This window comes from Callorhinus ursinus, unplaced genomic scaffold (genome assembly GCF_003265705.2).
Source record: "Callorhinus ursinus isolate GAN/ISIS: 27379988/994484 unplaced genomic scaffold, GSC_fseal_2.0 scaffold7, whole genome shotgun sequence".
NCBI lineage: Eukaryota > Metazoa > Chordata > Mammalia > Carnivora > Otariidae > Callorhinus > Callorhinus ursinus.
Window position 1 is genome coordinate 25745123 of NW_027397069.1, and position 21124 is coordinate 25766246.

Genomic DNA, 21124 nt, shown 5'->3' on the forward strand with positions numbered 1-21124 from the left:
TGAGCCACCCAAGTGTCCCTGTGTTAAATTTTTTTAAAGAGTTTACTTGAGAGGCGCCTGGGTGGCACAGTCAGCTGAGCATCCGACTCCTGGTTTTGGCTCAGACTGTGATCTCAGGGTCATGAGATCGAGCCCTGCTTCAGGCTCTGAGATTCTCTCGCTCCCTCTTCCTCTCCCTTGACCCCTCCTGCTAGTGCTTGCTTGCTCGTCCTCTGGCTCTCTCTCTCAAATAAATAAATAAATAACATTACATTACATTACATTACAAAAAAGTTTATTTGAGCAAAAATTGATTTGAATTACATAGCATCCAACCTAGCCAGGTAGAAAGGAGCTCCAAGTTACTGTGTAAGATGAAAGACTTATAGGTAGGAGGGAATAGGAACAGGGAAGTTACATTAGACCAAATAGATTGTTTATTTCAAGGTTACTTTCCTTTAGGGGATGGCGGGGGTCTGTCAGGCATATTGCCTAACTAGTGCTGTTCTGGAAATTCCTGAATGATTGGTTTGAGATTCCATTTCTGGGAGTGCTGAAACTGTAAGTAAATCTCATTTTAGTGGTGTGGGGCTTAGCCTAAGGACTCCATTTTGGGTCTGTGTCTTGCTTATAACAGGGGTTACCTGAGGATATTATTACTAGCCCTTAGATCTTGCCCCTAGAAATTTCTGAAGTGTATAAAGACAGGATAATTAAATTGTATCTGAAGGCCACATTAGAAACCACCACTTTGATCTCCCGTTTTATTTACTGTTCAGATTAATCACAGCTACATGATATGTCTTATCGAACAGCATAATCCAAGTGGTAGAGAGCCAGCCATAGAAAATTCTACACATTTCTAAGTACTGTTTTAGCTACATCCTACAAATTTGGATATATGCTATTTTTGTTATCGGTTGGTTCTAAATGTTTTATAATTTTTATGACAATTTCTTCTGTGACCCAAAAGTTACTTCAAGGAATTTTCATTTCCAAACATTTCAAGTTTTCTAATCATCTTTTTTTATATTGAATTTAAACTTAATTGCATTATGATTAGAGAAAATGATCTGTATCTTCCAGTCCTTTGAAAAGTTGTTAAAACTTGCTTTATGGCTTATGGTCCTTTTTTGTAAATGTTCTGTGAGATATTTAAAAGATTGTGAAATCTCTACTTGTTTGGTGCAGATTCTCTGTAGGTCCTTTAGATAAAACATGTAAATTGTGTTTAAATCTTAATACAGTTTATTTATCTTTGGTTTTCTTGAGATATCAGTTGCTAAGAGATTAGTGTTAAAATTCTCTCAGTATGGTATTGGATTCATGTATTTCTCCTTGTAGTTCAGTATTACTTAGAATTATTTTAATTACCTACTGATTTGAATTTTTTATCATTATGTAGTCACCTTCCTTGTTCCCAGTAATGCTTTTTGCTTGAGTTCTGTTTTTGTCTAACATTAACATTTATTTATTCCAGCTTGCTTTGGTTAGTGTTCCATCCATATTTCTCGCATCTTTTTACTTTCGACTTTTCTGCATCCTTATGAGTCTTGGATAACTTATATAACTGGATTTTTAAAAAGCCTTCTGATGACACCAAAAGCAGGAACAATAACATTTTATTTTTATTTTCTATATTTTTTAATAAAATTTTTTTAAATGGTAAGATGGAGTTGATTGAAATTTAAAATTTTTGATCTTTAAAAGAGACCACTAAAAACATGAAAAGACAAACCACAGACTTGGGGGAAAATGTTTGTAAAACATACATCTGATAAAGAACTTATACCCAGGATATATAAAGAATTCCTACAACTGAATAAGAAGACAACCTAATTAAAATATTTCTCAAAAATAGGCAAGAATTCATCATTTGGAAAATGCAGACTGAAACGAGATACCATTACATACTCATTAGACAGGCTAAAATAAAAGAGACTGACAATTCCAAGGGTTGGTAAGGATATGGAGAAACTGGGACCCTCATATATTACTGGTAGAAATGTAATGGGATAGAACTACCTTGGAGACGTTTTTTGGTTTTTATTTTTAAGATTTTATTTATTTATTTGACAGAGACAGAGAGAACACAAGTAGGCAGAGTGGCAGGGAGAGGGAGAAGCAAGCTCCCCACTGAGCAGAGAGCCCGATGCAGGACTTGATCCCAGAGTCCCGGGATCATGACCTGAACCGAAGGCAGACACTTGACGGACTGAGCCACCCAGGCGCCCCTGGAGGTTTTTTTTATAAAGTTAAACATGTACTAACTAAATGACCCAGCATTCCAGCAACTAGGTATCGACCTAAGAGAAATAGAAAGATATGTTCACACCAAGACATACATGTGGATGATCATAGAAGCATAATTTGTAGTAGACCCGAACTGGAAACAGTCCACTGTCCATCGACTACTGAATGGGTAAATAAATGTATATTCATACAATGGAACAGTACTCAGCAATGAAAGGGAATAAAATACTGATACATATGTGGGAAAAAAAAGCCCTGTTATGCTAAGTGAAAGATGCCAGACATGTAAGACTACATATTGTATGATTCCATTGTTTTAAAAATATTTTATTTATTTATTTGAGAGAGGGCACAGAGGGAAAGTGAGAGGGAGAAGCAGACTGCCCGCTGAGCAGAGAGCCCGACTCAGGGCTCGATCCCAGGACCCTGAGATCAGGATCTGAGCTGAAGGCAGACGCTTAACCAACTGAGCCACCCAGGCACCCCTGTATGATTCCATTTAAATGAAATATCTGGAAAAGACACAACTATAGAGATAGAAAATGGATCATTGGCTGCTAAGGGCTGGAGGTGGGAATGAGGATTAATCACAGGCCTGCATGAGGAGTTTTTGTTTTTTGTTTTTTTGGCATGACAGAGGTACTCCAGGTATTCTGATGGCTCAGTTGATGGAGCATGCAATTCTTGATCTCGGGCTGTGAGTATGAGCCCCACATTGGGTGGAGAGATTACTAAAAATAAAATCTTAAAAAAAAAGAAGTACTCCAAAACTGGATTGTGGCAATGTTTGCACAACTCTGTAACTTTACTAAAACTCACTGAACTATACACTCAAACTAGATGAATTAATGATATGTAAATTAGAAACTAATAAACATTAAACATTGTTTTTAATTATACATAATCTTTGTGTTTTTTAACTGGAGTATTTAGTCCATTTATTCTTTTTGTAATTATAGGTATATATGGATTTTTTCCTGTTGTTTTATATTGTGTTTTTTGTATGTTCTACATTTCTCATTTTTTTTCCTCCCTTCTTGCCTTCCTTTGGATTATTTTTTTCCTAATTCCATACTTCTCCATTTTTTAATTTTTTATTATTTTTAAAAGATTTATTTGTTTATTTGAGAGAGCGAGAATGAGAGAGAGAGAGAAAAAGTACATGAGAGGGGGGAGGGTTAGAGGGAGAAGCAGGCTCCTCGCTGAGCAGGGAGCCCGATGCGGGACTCAATCCCGGGACTCCAGGATCATGACCTGAGCCGAAGGCAGTCACTTAACCAACTGAGCCACCCAGGTGCCCAATTTTTTATTATTTTTTTAAATTTCTCCCTCTATTAACCTGGAAGTGATACATTCTACTGCTGTCTTATAATGGTTACCTGGAAATGTCAACATGCATACTTACAAATCAAGGTCTAGAGTTAATAGCTTTACCCTTTTCTCAAATGACACAAGGAATTTAGACTACATTAACTACAATAACTCCCTGCTTATATCTATTGCTAAAGTTGTAATTTTTAACCCCATAAGACATTTCTGTTATTTTACAAAATCAATATTTAATTACTCACATATATACTTTTTTTTTTTGTTGCCATCCTGTATTATATCTCAGACTCTTCATCCATTATATTTTTCCCAAGAAATTTTTGTAACAAATGGCAATATATTGTAGAGGTTAACAGCGTGGCTTCCAGAGCCAAACTCTTTTTACTTTTTACACTGCTTTTTATTTCTGCTTTATCAGTAAGGAAACCGAGGCAGAGGGTTACCCAGCAACATGCCTAGGGTCACATTTAGTAAGTTGTAGGGGCAGGATTTGGACCCACCAACTCCTTATATTTAAACCAATAGCACCCCCTCCACTGTGGAGGGTTTGTAAAAACCCGTGGTCTAAGAAATCTGTTGGTGGCACAATAGGCCAGAGGCCTTCTCCACTGTCAGCAAATTTGCATGTAGGTTCAAATTCCTCCTACATCTTGAGGTTCATGAAGTTCATAAAGAACTCCTCTGTAAAGATTAACTTTACAAGCAAATTACAGGTGACTTGAATTTCAGCCTTATGAATGCTTATAAAAATCAATTTCTCTGTGTTCCTTGCATATTTATTATTTTGCTTTAGGTACCTGGAACTGTCTGGCAAAATTTATAGGACACGACTCTTTCCATAAAAATCCAGTTCTCTTTCTGGACTCTCTCCACCTTGCTTGCCTTATTCCTGGGCAGATCGACCGTAAACCCTTGCTTTATAAAGCAAATAACCGAATTCTCCCCAATATAAAGTCACTTAGATGTTGATAAATCTCAGGAGAGATTGTACGATGGAATTGTTAAATGCTGGATAGATTTTGAAACCATCTCTGATGGAGAAGGTCCTTTCAGCAGAGTGGTTAGCACAGAACAGTCTTCTAGGTCTTCTAGATTCTCTACGATCTTGAGAAGCCTTTCTACTGTGTCGTAGGACAGCGTGCTGGAGGCATTGGCTCTGAACTTCTCCCGCAGGTCCTCCTGGCTCAGTGGCTTCCTCCAGTGGCCGTAGAAGGTATCCGAGCACTCTGTGAAGGTGGCTCCATCACTGAGAATGACACTTACCTCACAGTATAGTGTGTTGAAGCTTGGCAGGTTGTCCTGAGGGTGCTCGAGCTCCACTTTCCCGAGCAACTCTCTCACCTGTGGCCTATCGATCTGGCATTTGTGGAAGGATGGGACGGTGATGCCACCATCGAGCAGTGTGGTACAGGCCACATACTGGAACGAGTGACGAGCTTCATGCTCCGAGTCTGGGAAGGGCCTGTTGACATACTGGACATCTGGAATTCTGAGCACAATTCTCTCAACGCGGTCAGTGGGAAGCAGGGCTCTGTCTGTTACAAGGTGCTTTCGGACGGACGCAGCTGCGTCCGCCACCCAATGGGTGGCCAGATGTGCAGGGAACCTCTTGAAGGCCACATCCTGCTGATCCAGCAGCCATGTGTGGGAATCTAGGTTTGGAAGAACCTGTGGGGAGTAGTTGGCATAGAAGGCCCCAAAGCCCGTCTGCATGTCCAAGACCTGCTTGTTTCCTTGGAGACCCAGCATTGCCAGGAAAGCAGATTCCATCCCATGCCTGGCAGCATTGCCGATATGAAGAGGCTTGGTCTGAGTGGCAGCATTTGCCATGGGTGCCCCGGCATGAGAAACAGCAATAGCCAGGGCCTCTTGGCATTTTGTCATGCTGAGCCCTAGAAACTTGGATGTGGCAGCCGCACTACCCAAAGTTCCTACAACTGAGGGGGGATGGAATCTGAAAAGTAAAAAAAAAAAGCGAAGAGTTGGAGCTTTACAGACCTCAGTCACCAGGAGGCAGTATAGTTAGTGGTCAGGCGTGTGGATGCCGCAGGCCTGCTGCCTGGGTTCAAATCTCAGCTCTGCCACTTACTAGCTGTGTGATCTTAGCAAAGTCACTCAACCTCTCTGCACCTCTTTCCTCTCCCATAAAATGGTGCTAATCATACTATCTACTGATAGGATTTCATGAGTTTTGAACGAATCTACAGGCTTACAATAGTGCCTGACACAGTAAATTGTTAATTGTTGCCAGAAAAGCAAAAGTTGTTATTTGCTGAAACCCCACGTAAGTAGCTATAAAAAGGGAGAACCTGGTGGAAACTGTGAAAATCCACTCAGTATTCCAATTTACTCCTCTCCTAGTAGGCGGGATCAATTGGAAAAGTAAATATAAGATTGAACTACATGATACAGTCAACATGGGACCATTTTTGATTAGTGGGTTGAACAGTTTCAAGATCTTCTGAATGTTCTCAGTCTGAAGGACCTTAGCAAATATCAAAGTAGATTCTACTTTGAGATGGGATTAGGAAGATTCACAGTACCCGTGGATGCCAAAATGACATGAATCACCCTCGACTAGAGGCCCCAATTAATTTTATGCTCATGGTTGCTTGACCCTCTAAACCCAAAGGAGACTTTTCATTAGTACTTCTGAAGTCACACCTTTGTATATGGATATATGGTTTGATATGTGACTGGAAAATTGACTTAGCTGTCAGCACTAATGTTAATATTTTCAACTGAGCTAAGCTCTATGTCAGAAGGCTCTGCAGAGATAATGATCGACAGGTGAAGGGGACATGTGTCTGCCTCTGGATGGGGCAGATTCTCTCCGTACCTCTTTGGTATGTCACTGGCTTCTTTGGAGAAATGCAGTAATTGGCCTTGTACTTCAATCCCAACATTGAAAGCCAGCAGCAGATCAAGGCCAGAAAATGTTCGACTTGAAGGGAGAGCTTCTGCTAAAGCCATGAGGACAGGAAGGACAGCTCCAGAAGGGTGGGTGGCAGGATGCCATGTGTCATCAAAATCCATTGAGTGAATCTATGTAAACAGACACACAACAACCAAAAACCAAAAAAATAATATTTCTCTGAATGCAGTGACCAGTAAGGGTTTAGTTTCATAATAACTTTATTTGATATGAGATTTTTTAGATCTGATTATCCGAAAATAAAACCTATAAGCTGGCTGTAATTCGTAATCATACGGCTGGGCACTGAAACATGCTGTCCTCTGCCCAGAGCAGACAGGACTTTGGGGAGCAACTAGAGAGCCCCCAGTGGGCTTGGATCTTACCCAGGTGGCCAGAAATCTTTGGCACAGCCCCTGGAAAGAGCTATATCCCCCCTTAAAAATAAGGCTGTGAAATTAGATGGTGGTTCCTCTCTCCCTCCCCCACCCTTCAAATAAGTTGCACTAAAAGTTTAATGCCATTTATTCCATATCAGGCCATATATTTTTGTACCTTTTCATTACGAAATAATTTCAAATTTATAGGGAAGTTGCAAGGACTCTTGAACCCAGATTAACTATTAAGCTATATTTTAAAATCATTATTTTCTGCTGTAGGTTTTATTCCTCTTCGTCCTAGCCATCTGCTTATCCCTTATACGAAATAGTAATAACCAGAAGTTCACTTAAAAATAGAATTCCAGGGGTGCCTGGGTGGCTCAGTCAGTTAAGCATCTGCCTTCAGCTCAGGTCATGATCCCAGGGTCCTGGGATTGAGCCCCGCATTGGGCTCCCTGCTCAGCGGGGAGCCTGCTTCTCCCTCTCCTTCCCTCTTGTGCTTGTGCGCTCTCTCTCTCTCTCTCTCTTTCTCTCAAATAAATAAATAAATAAAATCTTTAAAAAATAGAATTCCATGTCTATTGGATGTGGCTGGTCTGGATGCTGGACATCTACTCCTGGATGCACTTGCTGGATTTGACTTTCAGTATTCTGAGCTACTGTCCCAAACCATAAAAATACCTCAGAAGTCCCAACACATTCACGTCTAAATTATATCTTGTATATAGATACAGACGGATGCTGACACACAAAGCAAAAAAACTTGTCAGATGAAAAGTGCTGATTTTTGCTTCAGAAAATGTAGACACCATATGGCCATTGTTTCTTTCTCAATAAATATCTAGTGAATGAATGGATGGATGAAAAGCTGGTTATTGAATAGAAACTGGCACTGGTTACAACAAAAGGAACTGAGTCTAGATATCAAGTTTTATATTTTTTGCTATCTATATGCAAAGTTTAGATACCTTAGGGTGTTTTATCTAAGTCCTCCATCTTATTTCCTGTGCTTCACAATTTATTTGAAAGCATTAATTCACTGTCAAACACAAAAAGTGAAGTAACTACATAGAAGAGAGGACAGACCACTTCATCTCTCTGAACTTCAGTAACTCATCCGTGAAATATGGAAACCGAACAATTTCTGAGCTATTTCCTGGCTCTGAAATTATTATTGTCTCACAGTTGAAAAGATACGTAAGTCTCCTTACAGCCACACCGTTCACAAAAGCAGCATATGATGGCGGGAGCCTTAGGTCTGGTCGACCCCAAACACTGCTGGACATGTTGGAACTGTAGATCTGGAACCAAAGAATATCAATCAGTGATACAGAGTGAAAACACGACATGCCAAGTTACCACTTCAAGAGCCGTTCCTCATCTTTGGAGTCAATAATGGTGCTTATTTGAACATTTTGTGCTGGATTGCAGCCTTAAACCATTGGAATTTTCTCTTCCTTGTAGAGGAATACACAACTTTCCCCATGGAAGGGAGAGGAGATGTTGGGGCTCTGTCCCAGACTGAGATCCACAGGTGTGCCAGGGAATGGAGTCTGAATTTATTCTTATTTATTTCTTGAGGGTAAATACCAGGGAAGGTGGACCAATTGTCTATACCAAGTACATCCTTTGGAGGGTGGGTGCTCCATCTCCCACATAACACACCCACTCTGCTCAGAGTGCTGAACCAGCTTTTTCTCCAGAGACTCTTAAAGTCTTTGCATGAATAAATGGTAGATGCTATTGGGGTAGACGCTATTCCTAAGATTGGTCTATAGACAGTAACTTAGCGAAGAATATGGATGAATATTAAAACTCAGATAAATAGAGCATAAAACCATATACAGCGATGCTACACACACCAAGTACTATCTCTAAAACAAAGAGTAGAATAATAGACCATAAACACATATCTCTGGGCACATTGACAGGTATACCTCATGAGCAGGCATTTGGTTTTATATCTAAAGTAGACACCGAGCTTCTTACCTTACTATATTCGCTGGCTTTGTGAAACACTTCTGTACTGGTTCCCAGGAAGCCAACGCCCAGAGTATCCAGAATCATTCTCTTGCTTCTTTGAATAACGTTATCTGTCAGGTGCCCCACTGTCAAGCCATGGATCACTCTGGCAAAGCTTTCTGTGACAGACTTTAAAGAGAAGAGTGTTAGAACATGCTACGTGCAATTTGTATTTGCTTATTCCTCGCTATACAGGAGCTTGAGGTACTTTTATGTGACGAGTTTTGCTCCACTAGGGGAAAGCCAGTTAATCAACCTAAGTTCAATTCCTGAGAAATGATGAGCACGGAGTCCTGCTATGTGTGAGGCAAAGGGATGTAGAAATGCCCAATAGCCAGTTTCTGTCCTCGAGTTGAGGACACAGGCCAACATGCAGGTGATGGCCACAGAGAGGGTGGGCTATGGCGGAGGGAAGCACAGAGTTAGGAGACGATGAGAGGGACATCTTGCCCATAAGGTGGGCATGCTGGGGGGCGCCTGGGTGGCTCAGTTGGTTAAGCAACTGCCTTCAGCTCAGGTCATGATCCTGGAGTCCCGGAATCGAGTCCCGCATCGGGCTCCCTGCTTAGCAGGGAGTCTGCTTCTCCCTTTGACCCTCCCCCCTCTCATGCTCTCTCTCTCTATCTCATTCTCTCTCTCAAATAAATCTTTAAAAAAAAATAAGGTGGGCATGCTGGGACCGGTGTATCCATCTAGGAGCTGCCATTATTAGATATGCGCCCGGTGTCATGCTGACTGTTGTAAATACAGTATCCATTGAATGCCGCAAGTTTCTGGGTAGGTATTATGAGCATCATCTCGCTTTGCAGGTGAGGAGACCCAGACTTGATGTTCCTGAGTTACACAACTCTTAGATGGTGGAGTTTGGACACATTCCTACAGGCCTAACTCCAAACTGCTGCATGTAATTATTAAGCCACGTTTCTCGAGGAGGAAAAGAAACATCGGAACATGTGGGGTTCTTGTTGAAAATGAACATTTCTGGTCCCTACTCCAGACTTCCAGAATTAGACTACCACCCCACCTGCAAATGAACTAGAAGCTTTGGAAGCATAGCACAGGATTCTGTGTTTTCATTAAGATCTTTAGGTGATTCTTAAATGTTCTAGTGCTATCATGTCCGACATGGTAGCTACTCTCCACATCGACTATTGAGCATTTGAAATGTGGCTAGTCCAAACTAGGATGTGTCATAAGAGTAAAATAAACACTGGGTTTTGAAGATTTAGTAGGAAAACAAGAATATAGAGCATCTCAGTAATAATTGTAAAATATTGATTATGTGCTAAGATGATAATATTTAGGATATATCAGTAAATGAAATGTAGTATTATAACTAATTTTATCAGCTGCTTTTTAAAATATGGCCACTAGAAAATTTAAAATTACACTTGAGAACTACTTCCTGTCTATTCTTGGTGGTGGAGATTACCTGGAGGCATCGATACCTGGGCTGGTTATGAAGACTTAAGGGAGTCAGCAGGTGAAGGTGCCCGGGACAAGGATGGAGGTTAAAGGCAGAGGTGACAGCGTGGCCTGGGGCTTAGAGGTGTGAGGGATGCAGTGATTTAGGCAAGCCCAGCTGCAGAGCTGCACACAGGGGGCAGAGGTGAGAGGGGTTTGCAGGCTAGACTGAGTGGTGGAAGTTCCACCAGGCTAAAGACTGTGGCTTAAAGGGGAGCCATGGTGCTGTCTTTAAAAAGGTTCATATGATCAGAACTGTGTTTTGCAAAGATCTCCATCAGCCCTCGTGCAGAGAATGGATTGAGAGGGGTAGACAAGGGCAGGTAAGAGACTGCTGTGATAGCCCAGGTTCTGGGTGGGGATACGACGGTGCCATGTGCCACGAGAGGGAGCACAGGAAGAGGGGCAGCTGTCTGGACAGTGACGACGGGCTAGCTGTGAACTTGCTGAATATGAAATGCCCGTGCTCATCCTAGTGGAGAAGACCATTCTTTTTTTTTTTTTTTTAAGATTTTATTTATTTATTTGACAGAGAGAGACACAGTGAGAGAAGGAACACAAGCAGGGAGAGTGGGAGAGGGAGAAGCAGGCCTCCCGCCGAGCAAGGAGCCCAATGTGGGGCCCGATCCCAGGACCCTGGGATCATGACCCGAGCCGAAGGCAGATGCTTAACGAATGAGCCACCCAGGCGCCCCTGGAGAAGACCATTCTGCTGCCACCCACAAACCAGATCATAAAAACCTGCGGGATTATTTGCATTTCAGAAGCAGCAGAGTGTTTTGCCATTCCTTTAAAGATCAAGTTCTTCAATGTATAGGTGGTTATTTTGTTTTCTACACGTCTTCCCAAGACAACATCTATTATGTACCACTAAAAACACCCACTCTTCAACTGTGTCTCACGACATGCCTAGTACTTAGCACCACTTAGTAAATGTCAGCTTGTTTCCCTTTTCTGCTCTGATTATTACATCGTTGTACAACTTCCTTTGCCTCTCTGAGCATCAGATACCGCTTTTTAAAACATAGGCTACAGGGCGACGGGTTTTTGAATCAGAGGATCTGGGGTGTGTGGGGCTCCCTGATGCTAAGATCAGTGTCTGGGCAGGGGTTCAGAGATGGAACCAGTGGCCATCTGAAAGTCCTCAACCTGCCCACCAGCTGGTTCCCTATTTTCAGTCTTGAGATGACCAAGTCACAGAACCCTTGCCATTTTCGAAAAAGAATGGGCTACGTCGTATGTCTCTGAAACTTTGGTAGAAAGGTGAGGGGAGCCTGGGGTGGGAGACAGCAGGAGAGAAGGCAGATGGGGGAGAGAGAGGGGGCTGGCACGGATGTTTCTAATCAGGATGGAGAATAATAACTTGGATTGTCCTGCTGCTAGAAATGTGGGTAAACATATTTAGGGACAGGGGCAGGGAAGGAGGGAAAAGCACTGGCTTGATGATCCACCAAGTAAACTGAGAACTGGTTGGATCCCTTGTTCTAAGCAAAATGACCTCTTTTCAAGCTCTCTTTCCATCTGCACAGCTCCCACAGTTGAAGGCATTTAGTGATTGGTCGTTCATCTCTCCGGGGTTAGATCCGACCTGGGGGAGAGGCTTATGCAGACACGTGTGTGCCTGGGGAGCATGTGTCATGGGGGCAACCACATGGAGCCTGGAAGGGGATTATGGCATCCGTTTGCATGATCCCATGGCGCTAGAGACCTGCGAAGGTAGGGCCCACTGGGGATCTCCTGACAAGTCCTGGATAGCGCCTGCGTCCCAAAGAAATGCTCCCGAGGAAGAAGGAACATGAGAACATAAACATGCAACTGCTCAGCTGTCTGTAGGATTGAATTCATCTATTTCTAAAATGTTTTTTTGGTCTTCCTGATTTTCTCATGGCATTTACAACAAAATACTGTTATCAATGTATAAATTAAGGCAAAACATGCAGCCATTTGATAAATATTTCACAAGTTCTTGCCATGTGTCTGGCACTGTGCTAAGCTCTCTAGAATATCAAACCAAGATGTTAGGATTCCTGCTACAAAAAGATTATCTTCTCCGGGGAACTAAGGACAGTAAACAGACATTAAAAAGGCAATCTGGCCATGCCATAATGGAAACAGACAAAACCAGGAGGTTAAAATTCAATGAGCTTGTAATAATTCATTTTCTTCCTAATTCTGTGCAACAGAATCATATCTCTTACTGGTAAAACACCAATGAAAAACCAGATGCAGGTAATTAGATAGCTCAGAGGCTATGAGAAATGCTAAAATGCCGTTTTTGAAGAAAGCAGGAAGCTCTAAGGACATTGAGAAAAGGAGAGGTAAGCTAGAAAACCAATTTAAGTAAGCCACGTAAGATGTGACAATACCTTGAGCATCGTGTCAAAATTGGAGGCGTATCTCAGGCGCGAACTGGAGGAGGACTTCACTGGCTGGGTGACACCCTTTATACCTTTCACTCTTCCCAGCCCATTCCCCTTCTCTTTGTTGTGACCCTAAAGTTTCCACTATTTCAACACCTCCCACATACATACGCTCATTTCAACTTCCTCATGATGAGTTGTTTAACCTACAGGGGATGAGGAATTAAATGAGGCCAGGAAGGAACAGAGAGATGGTCAAATGATTTCTTGTAGACATCAGGGAAGTGCACTGACAGCAAAGGTAGGATTGCATCCTGGGCTTAGATGCCAGACATCAAACGCAGAAAAATGCACCCTCTTTTATCCAGGTATTCCTGCTTCGAAAAGTTTATGCTAAGGAAATCGGCATGGATGTATGGAAGAAAAAAAACACAGATTTGCTTATAAGATTAAAAACTAAAAACAATCAAGTACCCCCAAACAGTGGGTTGCTGAAGTAAAATAGGGCATGGGCAGTGTTTAAGGCACACTCATCTCCCCCTTCATGTCACCACTGTTGGTCACTGTTGTCTGGGGACAAATGTGCCAGCCTGAGTTCCTGGTAGCTTGACATTAAGAACCTAGAAGGGCATTGGGAATTAATCATGCTTTTCTCCTGCTCGACCCTTGTTGGGTCCTGCCCTGCCTTTCTGCAGATGCAGATCTCTGGTTCCTGGTCCTCTGCTCAGCTGCTGGGATACATGGCCTGCCTCCCTGCTCTCGCCCACGGCACTGGCCCCACAGCCTGTCCAGGCCTCTTTGCTTATAATCAATCACTCTGGTGTGGCTGGTCTGGATCTCGCTCTGCTTCTCTGGGTAATTACTGTTTCCTTAGTCTTAGACAATTGGTTTATACTCCTAGTGGTCCAAAAAAAAAAAAAAAAAAAAAAAAAAACAGGTTATTTAACATCTGAGCAATTCCTAAGACCACTTTTACATGAAATGAAAATAGGCTATGGTGACTTCAACCATCTCACCGTGGAAAAGCTTTATAAAGGAATGATGAGGGGTGCCTGGTGGCTCAGTCAGTTGAGCATCTGTCTTCGCTCTCAGGTCATGACCCCAGGGTCTTCGGATGGAGCCTGCTTCTCCCTCTCCCTCTGCTTGCTGCTCTTCCTGCTTGTGCTGTCTCCAACCCCCCCCTCCGTCAAATGAATAAGTAAATAAAATCTTTAAAAAAAATAAAGGAATGATGAGCTTTAGTAAGCCTGATGAGCTTTAATGAAAAGTGCCATCATTTAGCTTCTCTGGGCTCAAGTTTTGCCAGTATTTTTTTTTTTAAATATGTCAATTTGGCTAGGCTATGGTATCCATGTGTTGGGCCAAATACCAGTCTAGATGTTGCTTTGAAGGTGTTTTTCGGATGTGGTTAACATTTAAATCAATAGACTTTGAGTAAAGCAGATTATAATCTATAATGGGTCTCATCCAATCAATAGAAGGCCTTAAGAGAAAACACTGAGATCCCCCAAGAAGGAATTCTGCCTCCAGATGGCTGTTCAGATTCCCGACTCCTGTGTCCACTCTTCCCTGGCTCTTCAGGCTGCCAACCTCCCCTGCAGATTTCATGGTAGCCAGCCTTCACCATCACATGAGCCAATTCTCTGAAATCTCTCTCTCCATTTGAATTCATTCTAAACACACACACACACACACACACACACACACACACACACACACCCCATTCTATTGGTTTTGTTTCTCTGGAGAACCCTAATACAAAATGCCTTCAAGGCCCCCAGCTTCCATATCATTTGTCTTTGTATCTCCAGTACGTTTAATCATCTCTGCCCCATTCTGGGTGCTGTGTGAATGAATGTGTGAGGGAGGGCATGAATGTGGACCCTAGGTGAGTATGGTAGCTCCAAGTCCCTCCCCTATTCTAGTTTTTGGACAGTTGAGGAATTGCACTTCTGCCCCGGGGGGTAACATTCTGCCTGCATGTCCTAAAATGGACAGCAGGGGCTTTCCTGAAAGGCTCTGGAGCTGCTGTGCCTCCATGGACTTCTGGAATGTTGGGGGACCAGTATCAGCTCAGGAGCTCATCCTGTGGAGGGATGAAAGCTGACTGTGGGAACAGCTGGTGTCAGGGAGTAATGAAGAATTTAAAGAGACCAATGGGCCAATCCAGCAGGGCTTTGCTAGGAACATGGCTTCATGAGGTCACGTGAGTGACCCTGCAGGATCCAGCCCTGAGTGCTGAGCTCTACTGGGGAGGGACTGCCTCAACCTTTTAAAAAGGCTGAGGCATAGGGACACCTGGGTGGCTCAGTCGTTAAGCGTCTGCCTTCGGCTCAGGTCATAATCCCAGGGTCCTGGGATCGAGCCCCTCATGGGGCTCCCTGCTCCAGGGGAAGCCTGCTTCTCCCTCCCTCCCACTCCCCCTGCTTGTGTTCCCTCTCTCGCTGTGTCTCTCTGTCAAATAAATAAAATCTTAAAAAAAAAAAAAAAAAGGCTGGGTGCCTGGGTGGCTCAGTTGGTTAAGCGACTCCCTTCAGCTTGGGTCATGATCCCGGAGACCTCCCCTCTCATGCTGTTTCTCTCTCTCTCTCTCAAATAAATAAATAAAATCTTAAAAAAAAAAAAAGGCTGAGGCATAGATCAGAATGCCAGTCTGCCATTTTATACTTTGGATGTTCCTTTCCATTGCAAGGCTAGATACTTTCACCGTGTAGGGTCTTTCCCTAGGGCAGTGTGGCTGGGAAGTCAGGTGAGTAATGAGATACTGCTTGCTGAGTAGGACTGGAAGACAACAGTGACAGGGATTTCAGGGACATTCACCAGGACAGTCACAAGTCCCTGCTCCCACAGAGTGGATACTTCTCTGTTGGTCTTCACCAGATGCAGTCCTTTTAGGTTACCCTAGATGGTCTCTGTTTACTTGTTTTTCTTTATTCCCCTTTAAGAATCCATACTGATCATCTTCCTCTTGTTGCAACACTCCTATACATGACAGCACATTCTTGTTTGGTCATGTTTTCAGTGTAGTTCTCAGAAATTACATTTGAGTTCTTGTAACTGGTAAGGTGTCTGCTTACTTGTGGCATATCATGTCTTCTTGAAATATCTTCATGGTCCTGACACCTTGTCATTGCTCTTAGACATCTCTTGTCTCGTCTCATCTTTAGCATGGGTCATTTGTACAGAACTCAGTCATTATCTGTGGATTTTGCTAGTTTAAGTTGCAGAGGTAATCTGTGTGCCTCCATCCTGGGTGTCCCTCATGTTGCTCCAATGCATGAATCACAAGGAATAGATCCAAGAATGAATGGGACTGATCATGTTTAAAAGTATTAAAATTTTGGGGCGCCTGGGTGGCTCAGTCGGTTGAGTGTCTGCCTTCGGCTCGGGTCAGGATCCCAGGGTCCTGGGATCGAGCCCCGCATTGGGCTCCCTGCTCCGCGGGAAGCCTGCTTCTCCCTCTCCCACTCCCCCTGCTTGTGTTCCCTCTTTCGCTGTCTCTGTCTCTCTCAAATAAATAAATAAAATCTTTAAAAAAATAAAAGTATTAAAATTTTAAGGTAAATAATTAGTGGGAAGTTGGGGTGTAAGAAGGAAAATGCTTAGGAATGACATGATTGAAAAATACAGTAAGTCCAAAAGCAAGGTTGAATAGGGCCAAGAAGGTTAAAGAGTAGGCGAGTAAGTGAAAAATAGGAAATGCCACACGGTACACTTGCATAGGTTGTGAACCGCTCCTATGTAGGAGGGCTCCATCTACATCATAGACCTGGTAGCTCTGTAGGACTGCGATAATAACGGCATAGCAGAAACATGAAGTTTTTCATTCTGATGAAATCATTGTTTTATAACAATTTTTCTGACGAGGAAAGTAAAGTATGCTGGAAGACAATTCTGCCTGGGTCTCACACGTTTCTTCACATTTTGCCAGCGGACTCACTGACTGTTTATTCCAGATTATCTTTTGAAAAATGTGCGTAGTAAACAGCCTTGGAAAGTAGAAGTATTATCTCTGTGGAGGAAAGGGCAAGCAGGCTTACTGCCTACTGTAGAAGATTTGGGTTCCCTGAATTCAGGTTTCTCTCCTGTAATGAAATTCCCTGCATGTGTAGATGTCACCTCTTTCCATTGTTGTGGGCAAAGGGGCTTTTCTTGTTGCGAGAAAAAGCTGACACTCTGCTATTTCTGTGAGTAATAAAGTCCCTTGTTTCTGGCCCAGAAGTCTCGTGTCTTCTGCCACCATCCATGAAACTGTGGTAGGCTACATTGTTAGCATGCTTGTAGGGTAATATCGCAGTCCTTGACACGGTGTCTGGAAGAAGGGGAGCATTTTTCTGAATAGCAAAAAGGTGCTCTATGAACTACCAGCAGCCAGAGAGGAGCTAAGTCCAGAGCATAATATAAAGAGGAGAGAAGGTGGGGATAAGCAGCGGAGATGGTTTTTCTAGCCAATTCATTGATCATCTATGTACAGTGAGGCCCCTCACAACTTCTAAGATCAGTGCTGACCTCAGTGTAAGATGCTTAACCCTTGCTATCTAAAAAACTCAAGTAGGGGAGATTTTAGAAATCTCTTCCTCAGGTAAGGCCCCAGGCCAATGAAACAGACTCTCTAGGGGTGACAGGCCGGCATCAGTATTTTTTAACGTTACCCAGATGATTCCGTCTGTAGCCAAGCTGAGAGCCTAAGATTCTGAGATTTACTGATGATGTTCCCTTCCTCCCGTCGAGTCAGCACTTACTGGTCTCTGGCCTTCCACTCTGGGATTTAAGGCTTGCTCCTTCTCCAGATATGTACCTGGCTTCGTTCAGAGCCCTACAGTCTCTCCAGTTCTAGCCGGCTCTTTCTTCAGTCTTTCCCTGGGGCCCACAGATCTCTCCAGATGCTATCTCTTGTCTCCATGCAGTTCTGACTTTTGTCTGATTTCTCCTAAGCTGTGTCAGGCTCCACTGGGCAACAAATTATTTCTTTAAAGACCCTAAGCACTGAAAAAAAGATGCTGTAAGCACTTGCCCGTTTCCCTTGTTGGGCAATTGAGCGTTGCTGTCACCTCATGTCACACTTCCCTGACGCTGAGCGGGGACGTCGGTGCGGCCTGTACATTGGATGGCAGGGGACATACCTGCTTGACAGAGTTTCAGCCGGCACCTGGCAGGGTCTGTTCCCTCAAAGCCCACTCAGCAGTGTGGGTGGATCTGTCAAAGGCTCATTTCTGGCAGTTAACTGGGCATTGGCCTGTCTGGCGTGGTTGTCTTAGCCCCAAGACAGCCTTGGCTCTCCTCCTCCTGGGAAATAACCCAATATGTGTTTTAGTTCATCTAGGCAAGCAAATTTACTTGTTGAGAAGAGTGGTTCTCAAACTGTGCGTATCAGAGTCACCCGGAGGGCTTGTCCCTAGAGTTTCTTTTATTTTATTTTTTAAAGATTTTTATTTATTTATTTGAGAGAGAGAATGAGATGGAGCATGAGAGGGGGGAGGGCCAGAGGGAGAAGCAGACCCCCCGCTGAGCAGGGAGCCCGATGCGGGACTCGATCCCGGGACTCCAGGATCATGACCTGAGCCGAAGGCAGTCGCTTAACCAACTGAGCCACCCAGGCGCCCCTAGAGTTTCTTTTAGAAAGTCTGGGAAGGTCCAAGAATGAACATTTCTGACAAGTTCCCAGGTGGTGTCTGTGCTCCTGGTGCCATACCCACGCTCTGGGAACCACTGCCTTACACCCGTGCTGCAGTGTGGTCCACACCAGCGTCCGCAGGGGGCTTGCTGGAAATGCAGAATTCCAGGCCCAGCCCGGACCTGTTAAATCAGAATCTATGTTCATTAAGTTTCTCAACATGTGATCTGTGTGCACCTTGAAGCATGAGAAGTGTTAGTTTAGATCACGTATTTTTGACCCCATTTAGGACTTTTAAATGTCAAACAAAGATAAGCCTTATTGGTTATCAATATCCAAAGTAGTCAGTACATTATACTATATTCTGGCCACAAAGGAGACCAAATAAGAATTTATGGGTGACTTAGGGCAAATCTATCACAACTCCAAATGCCTCAACATTATGTCCTTCTAACAGAGAGAAGGTAATATCTTCAAATTGATAGCAATTTAAAAGATTGTTAATACTCATATGCTCAGTGCAGTCTAATGCCAGACGGGAAAGATGAGTTTTTTTAGCCCCTTCTCTGCCAGTAAAACAATGGATGACATAACATACACACTTAATTTAGAGGTTACTTAGAGTTTGGATACTTTGAAAATCAGTCAGTTAGAAGTACATCTGTTAGTTCTGGGTCACTGATGGTAGGAGATAGAAAAAAAAAGAATGCAATTTTTACAGTTACTCTTACATTTTGGAAAAAAATAAAGATAGGCAGACAAGATAAAGTACATCAAGTTTGCTTTCTAAAAAGTGGGAGTATCGAGATCTTGTTATTTTCCCTAAGTGTCAATGAAGATTTTGGATATCAAAATTAAAGATGAATGATCAGATAAGTGTCCAAACACAGTAAGAGAAAATAATTTGCATCTGTCAATAAATTCTGACAAGCTGTGTGAGAATAATCAAGCAATACCAACAAAACCTCTACTTCAAGCCCAAAATGTGCAAAATGGAAGCATTTAGTAAATGTTTCTGAAATATAAGATCTAAATGCTACAAAAGCCTGAAACTTAATAGTCAAAATAGCCATCTGTCTTGAGTGTTTATGATGGGCCAGCAGCCGAGCTAAGAGCTTTATCTATATTCAACACAGTCTCATTAATCCTTGCCCAAACCTTCTGCTCCCATGTTTGCTTGTATTTTGCAGATGAGGAAACCAAAGCTCAAGGAGTATGCGTCTTTATATACGCATGCCATCATTATGGACACTCTCTGCAAGAACCTCTTGAAATAATTATTAGCTTATTTTGCCTGAATGTTGCTGGTAGGAGGATACAGAGGAAAACATTCACATATTTCTTTCTTTGCCTTTTATTAAAATGAAGAATGTTTCGATGACCAATCCTCTTGCCGTGCCCGGGACTGAGGCATTTCATTGCCAAAGCCGGGAAAGTCCCAGGCACACTGCGATGTTGGTTAGTCTCTGGAAAATTCAGGGAAGTGCAGCCTTGGAGTTTAGGCTCTGTAAGCGGTGGGCTCCGGCTTTTCTCTAGTTTTATTTTTTTTTTAAGATTTTATTTTTATTTATTTTTAAAGATTTTATGTATTTGACAGAGAGAGAGGGAGAGAGAGCGAGCACAAACCAAGCGTGGGGGGCAGAGGGAGAAGCAGGCTCCCAGCTGAGTAGGGACCCTGGGATCATGACCTGCGCCAAAGGCAGCCGCTTAACTGACTGACCCACCCAGGTGTCCCTCTAGTTTTAGTTAACAAGCATTTCTTAGCGAGAAAAGGGGACTAAAAGCCCTTTAGTGCCTTAAGATCTATTCTTAATGGATTAGTGAATGCTGAGCCTGCTGGCACTAAAACTGGCTTTTTTTTGGTGACTTTTTTTCCCCTCAGCCATGATGATGGATCTGTAGGAGATGGTGGGCCCGACGAGAATCATAGTCTGACGTCTAGGAACCGGATACTGTGATTTGCCCCACCTAAAGGAACACGGTGAAGTGATCAGCTTTGAACGACCCTGGATGTGTTTCAAAGGCTGTGTGCCCTTTCACTTTTTTAACTGGTAAGTGACAAGGCCAGCCTTCCTTGCTGTACACCAGCAATCTCCCCTGTTTTGTTATTTTGGCTCGTGAACTCATCTTCAGTGAGGTTGATGTGGTTTGAAGTGGTGGGGTTTGGAGCCCATGGGCAAGAAGGAATTCTTGAGACATTTTTGGTGCAAAAAGGTAATTTTATTAAAACACAGGGACCCGTGGGCAGAAAGAGCTGCCCTGGGGCCGTGAGGAACGGCTGATTATACACTTTGGAGCTGGGGGGAGGTAAAAGCAAAGGGAAATTTCCAAAAGTACTTTCATCTGCTAAAGAAGACTCCCAAGACCCTGGAGGCCTAGCTATTGTCAAGCTAAGGTTGTTTTTCCCCCTAACAAGGCATTAGCATTAAGACAGTTGGGTTTCCTGGAGGAACATTATACTCTGCCTGCCTCAAGTACTTGACGATGGGCTGCAGCTTATAAGGACATTTCATTTCGTCTCCATTTCCTTCTGCCTTTGCTCTCCGTATCAGAGTTTTGTCTGTGGATCCCCACAGTGGCCTGAGTTGAGGGCGCAGCCCTTCCTTACTCACAGCAGGTTTTATTTCCTTCTGCTGGGAGTCCCTGCATTTCATGGTCTTGGAGTGGGGAGGGTGGAAAGCATTTCTTATGCTAATTTCTGGCTTGGTAGATGAGGATCATGCGCGTAGTATAAAGTCAAATCATAAGACCATGGAAGGGCAGACCTATGATTGTTAATTCTTGTGGGGGATACTTTCCTGCCCCTACT

At 43.1% G+C, this 21124-nt stretch overlaps 2 protein-coding genes across 13 annotated transcripts in view; one reads left to right on the top strand and one right to left on the bottom strand.

Annotated features, from left to right (window-relative positions):
* Positions 1-21124, top strand: part of LOC112826556 (glutamine amidotransferase-like class 1 domain-containing protein 3, mitochondrial) — a 59258-nt gene that overhangs the window by 11299 nt on the left and 26835 nt on the right. For 9 of the 11 annotated variants that reach the window (XR_012378759.1, XM_073894428.1, XM_073894422.1 and 6 more), the window contains one exon: positions 20198-20366. The exons of the other annotated variants lie outside the window; for them this stretch is intronic. Coding sequence is in view for 8 of the 9 variants with exons in the window: in XM_073894428.1 (XP_073750529.1) it covers positions 20198-20273 (76 nt within the window). In the remaining variant the exon portion in view is untranslated. The remainder of the gene's footprint in view (positions 1-20197; positions 20367-21124) is intronic. 11 annotated transcript variants of the gene reach the window in all.
* ACOD1 (aconitate decarboxylase 1) lies at positions 258-12844 on the bottom strand. Of its 2 annotated transcripts, XM_025874734.2 has the most exons (5): positions 12708-12843; positions 8845-9006; positions 8067-8156; positions 6401-6606; positions 258-5515 (listed from the first exon to the last, which is right to left on the bottom strand). In XM_025874734.2, the coding sequence occupies exons 1-5, from the start codon at positions 12714-12716 to the stop codon at positions 4537-4539; spliced, it is 1446 nt and encodes a 481-aa protein (XP_025730519.1). In that variant the 5' UTR covers positions 12717-12843; the 3' UTR covers positions 258-4536. The 2 variants fall into 2 exon arrangements, with proteins under 2 accessions (XP_025730519.1, XP_025730520.1); XM_025874735.2 differs by lacking the exon at positions 8067-8156 and having other exon boundaries at positions 12708-12844.

What these genes read in the sequence shown, in the direction of transcription:
- ACOD1 (XM_025874734.2), bottom strand. An exon ending in AAGCCAGCGAATATAGTAAG is followed by an intron (nt 8,157 to 8,844) that starts GTAAGAAGCTCG and finishes CTTTGGTTCCAG; the next exon opens with ATCTACAGTTCCAACATGTC. An exon ending in CTTTTGTGAACGGTGTGGCT is followed by an intron (nt 6,607 to 8,066) that starts GTAAGGAGACTT and finishes CTGTTTACATAG; the next exon opens with ATTCACTCAATGGATTTTGA.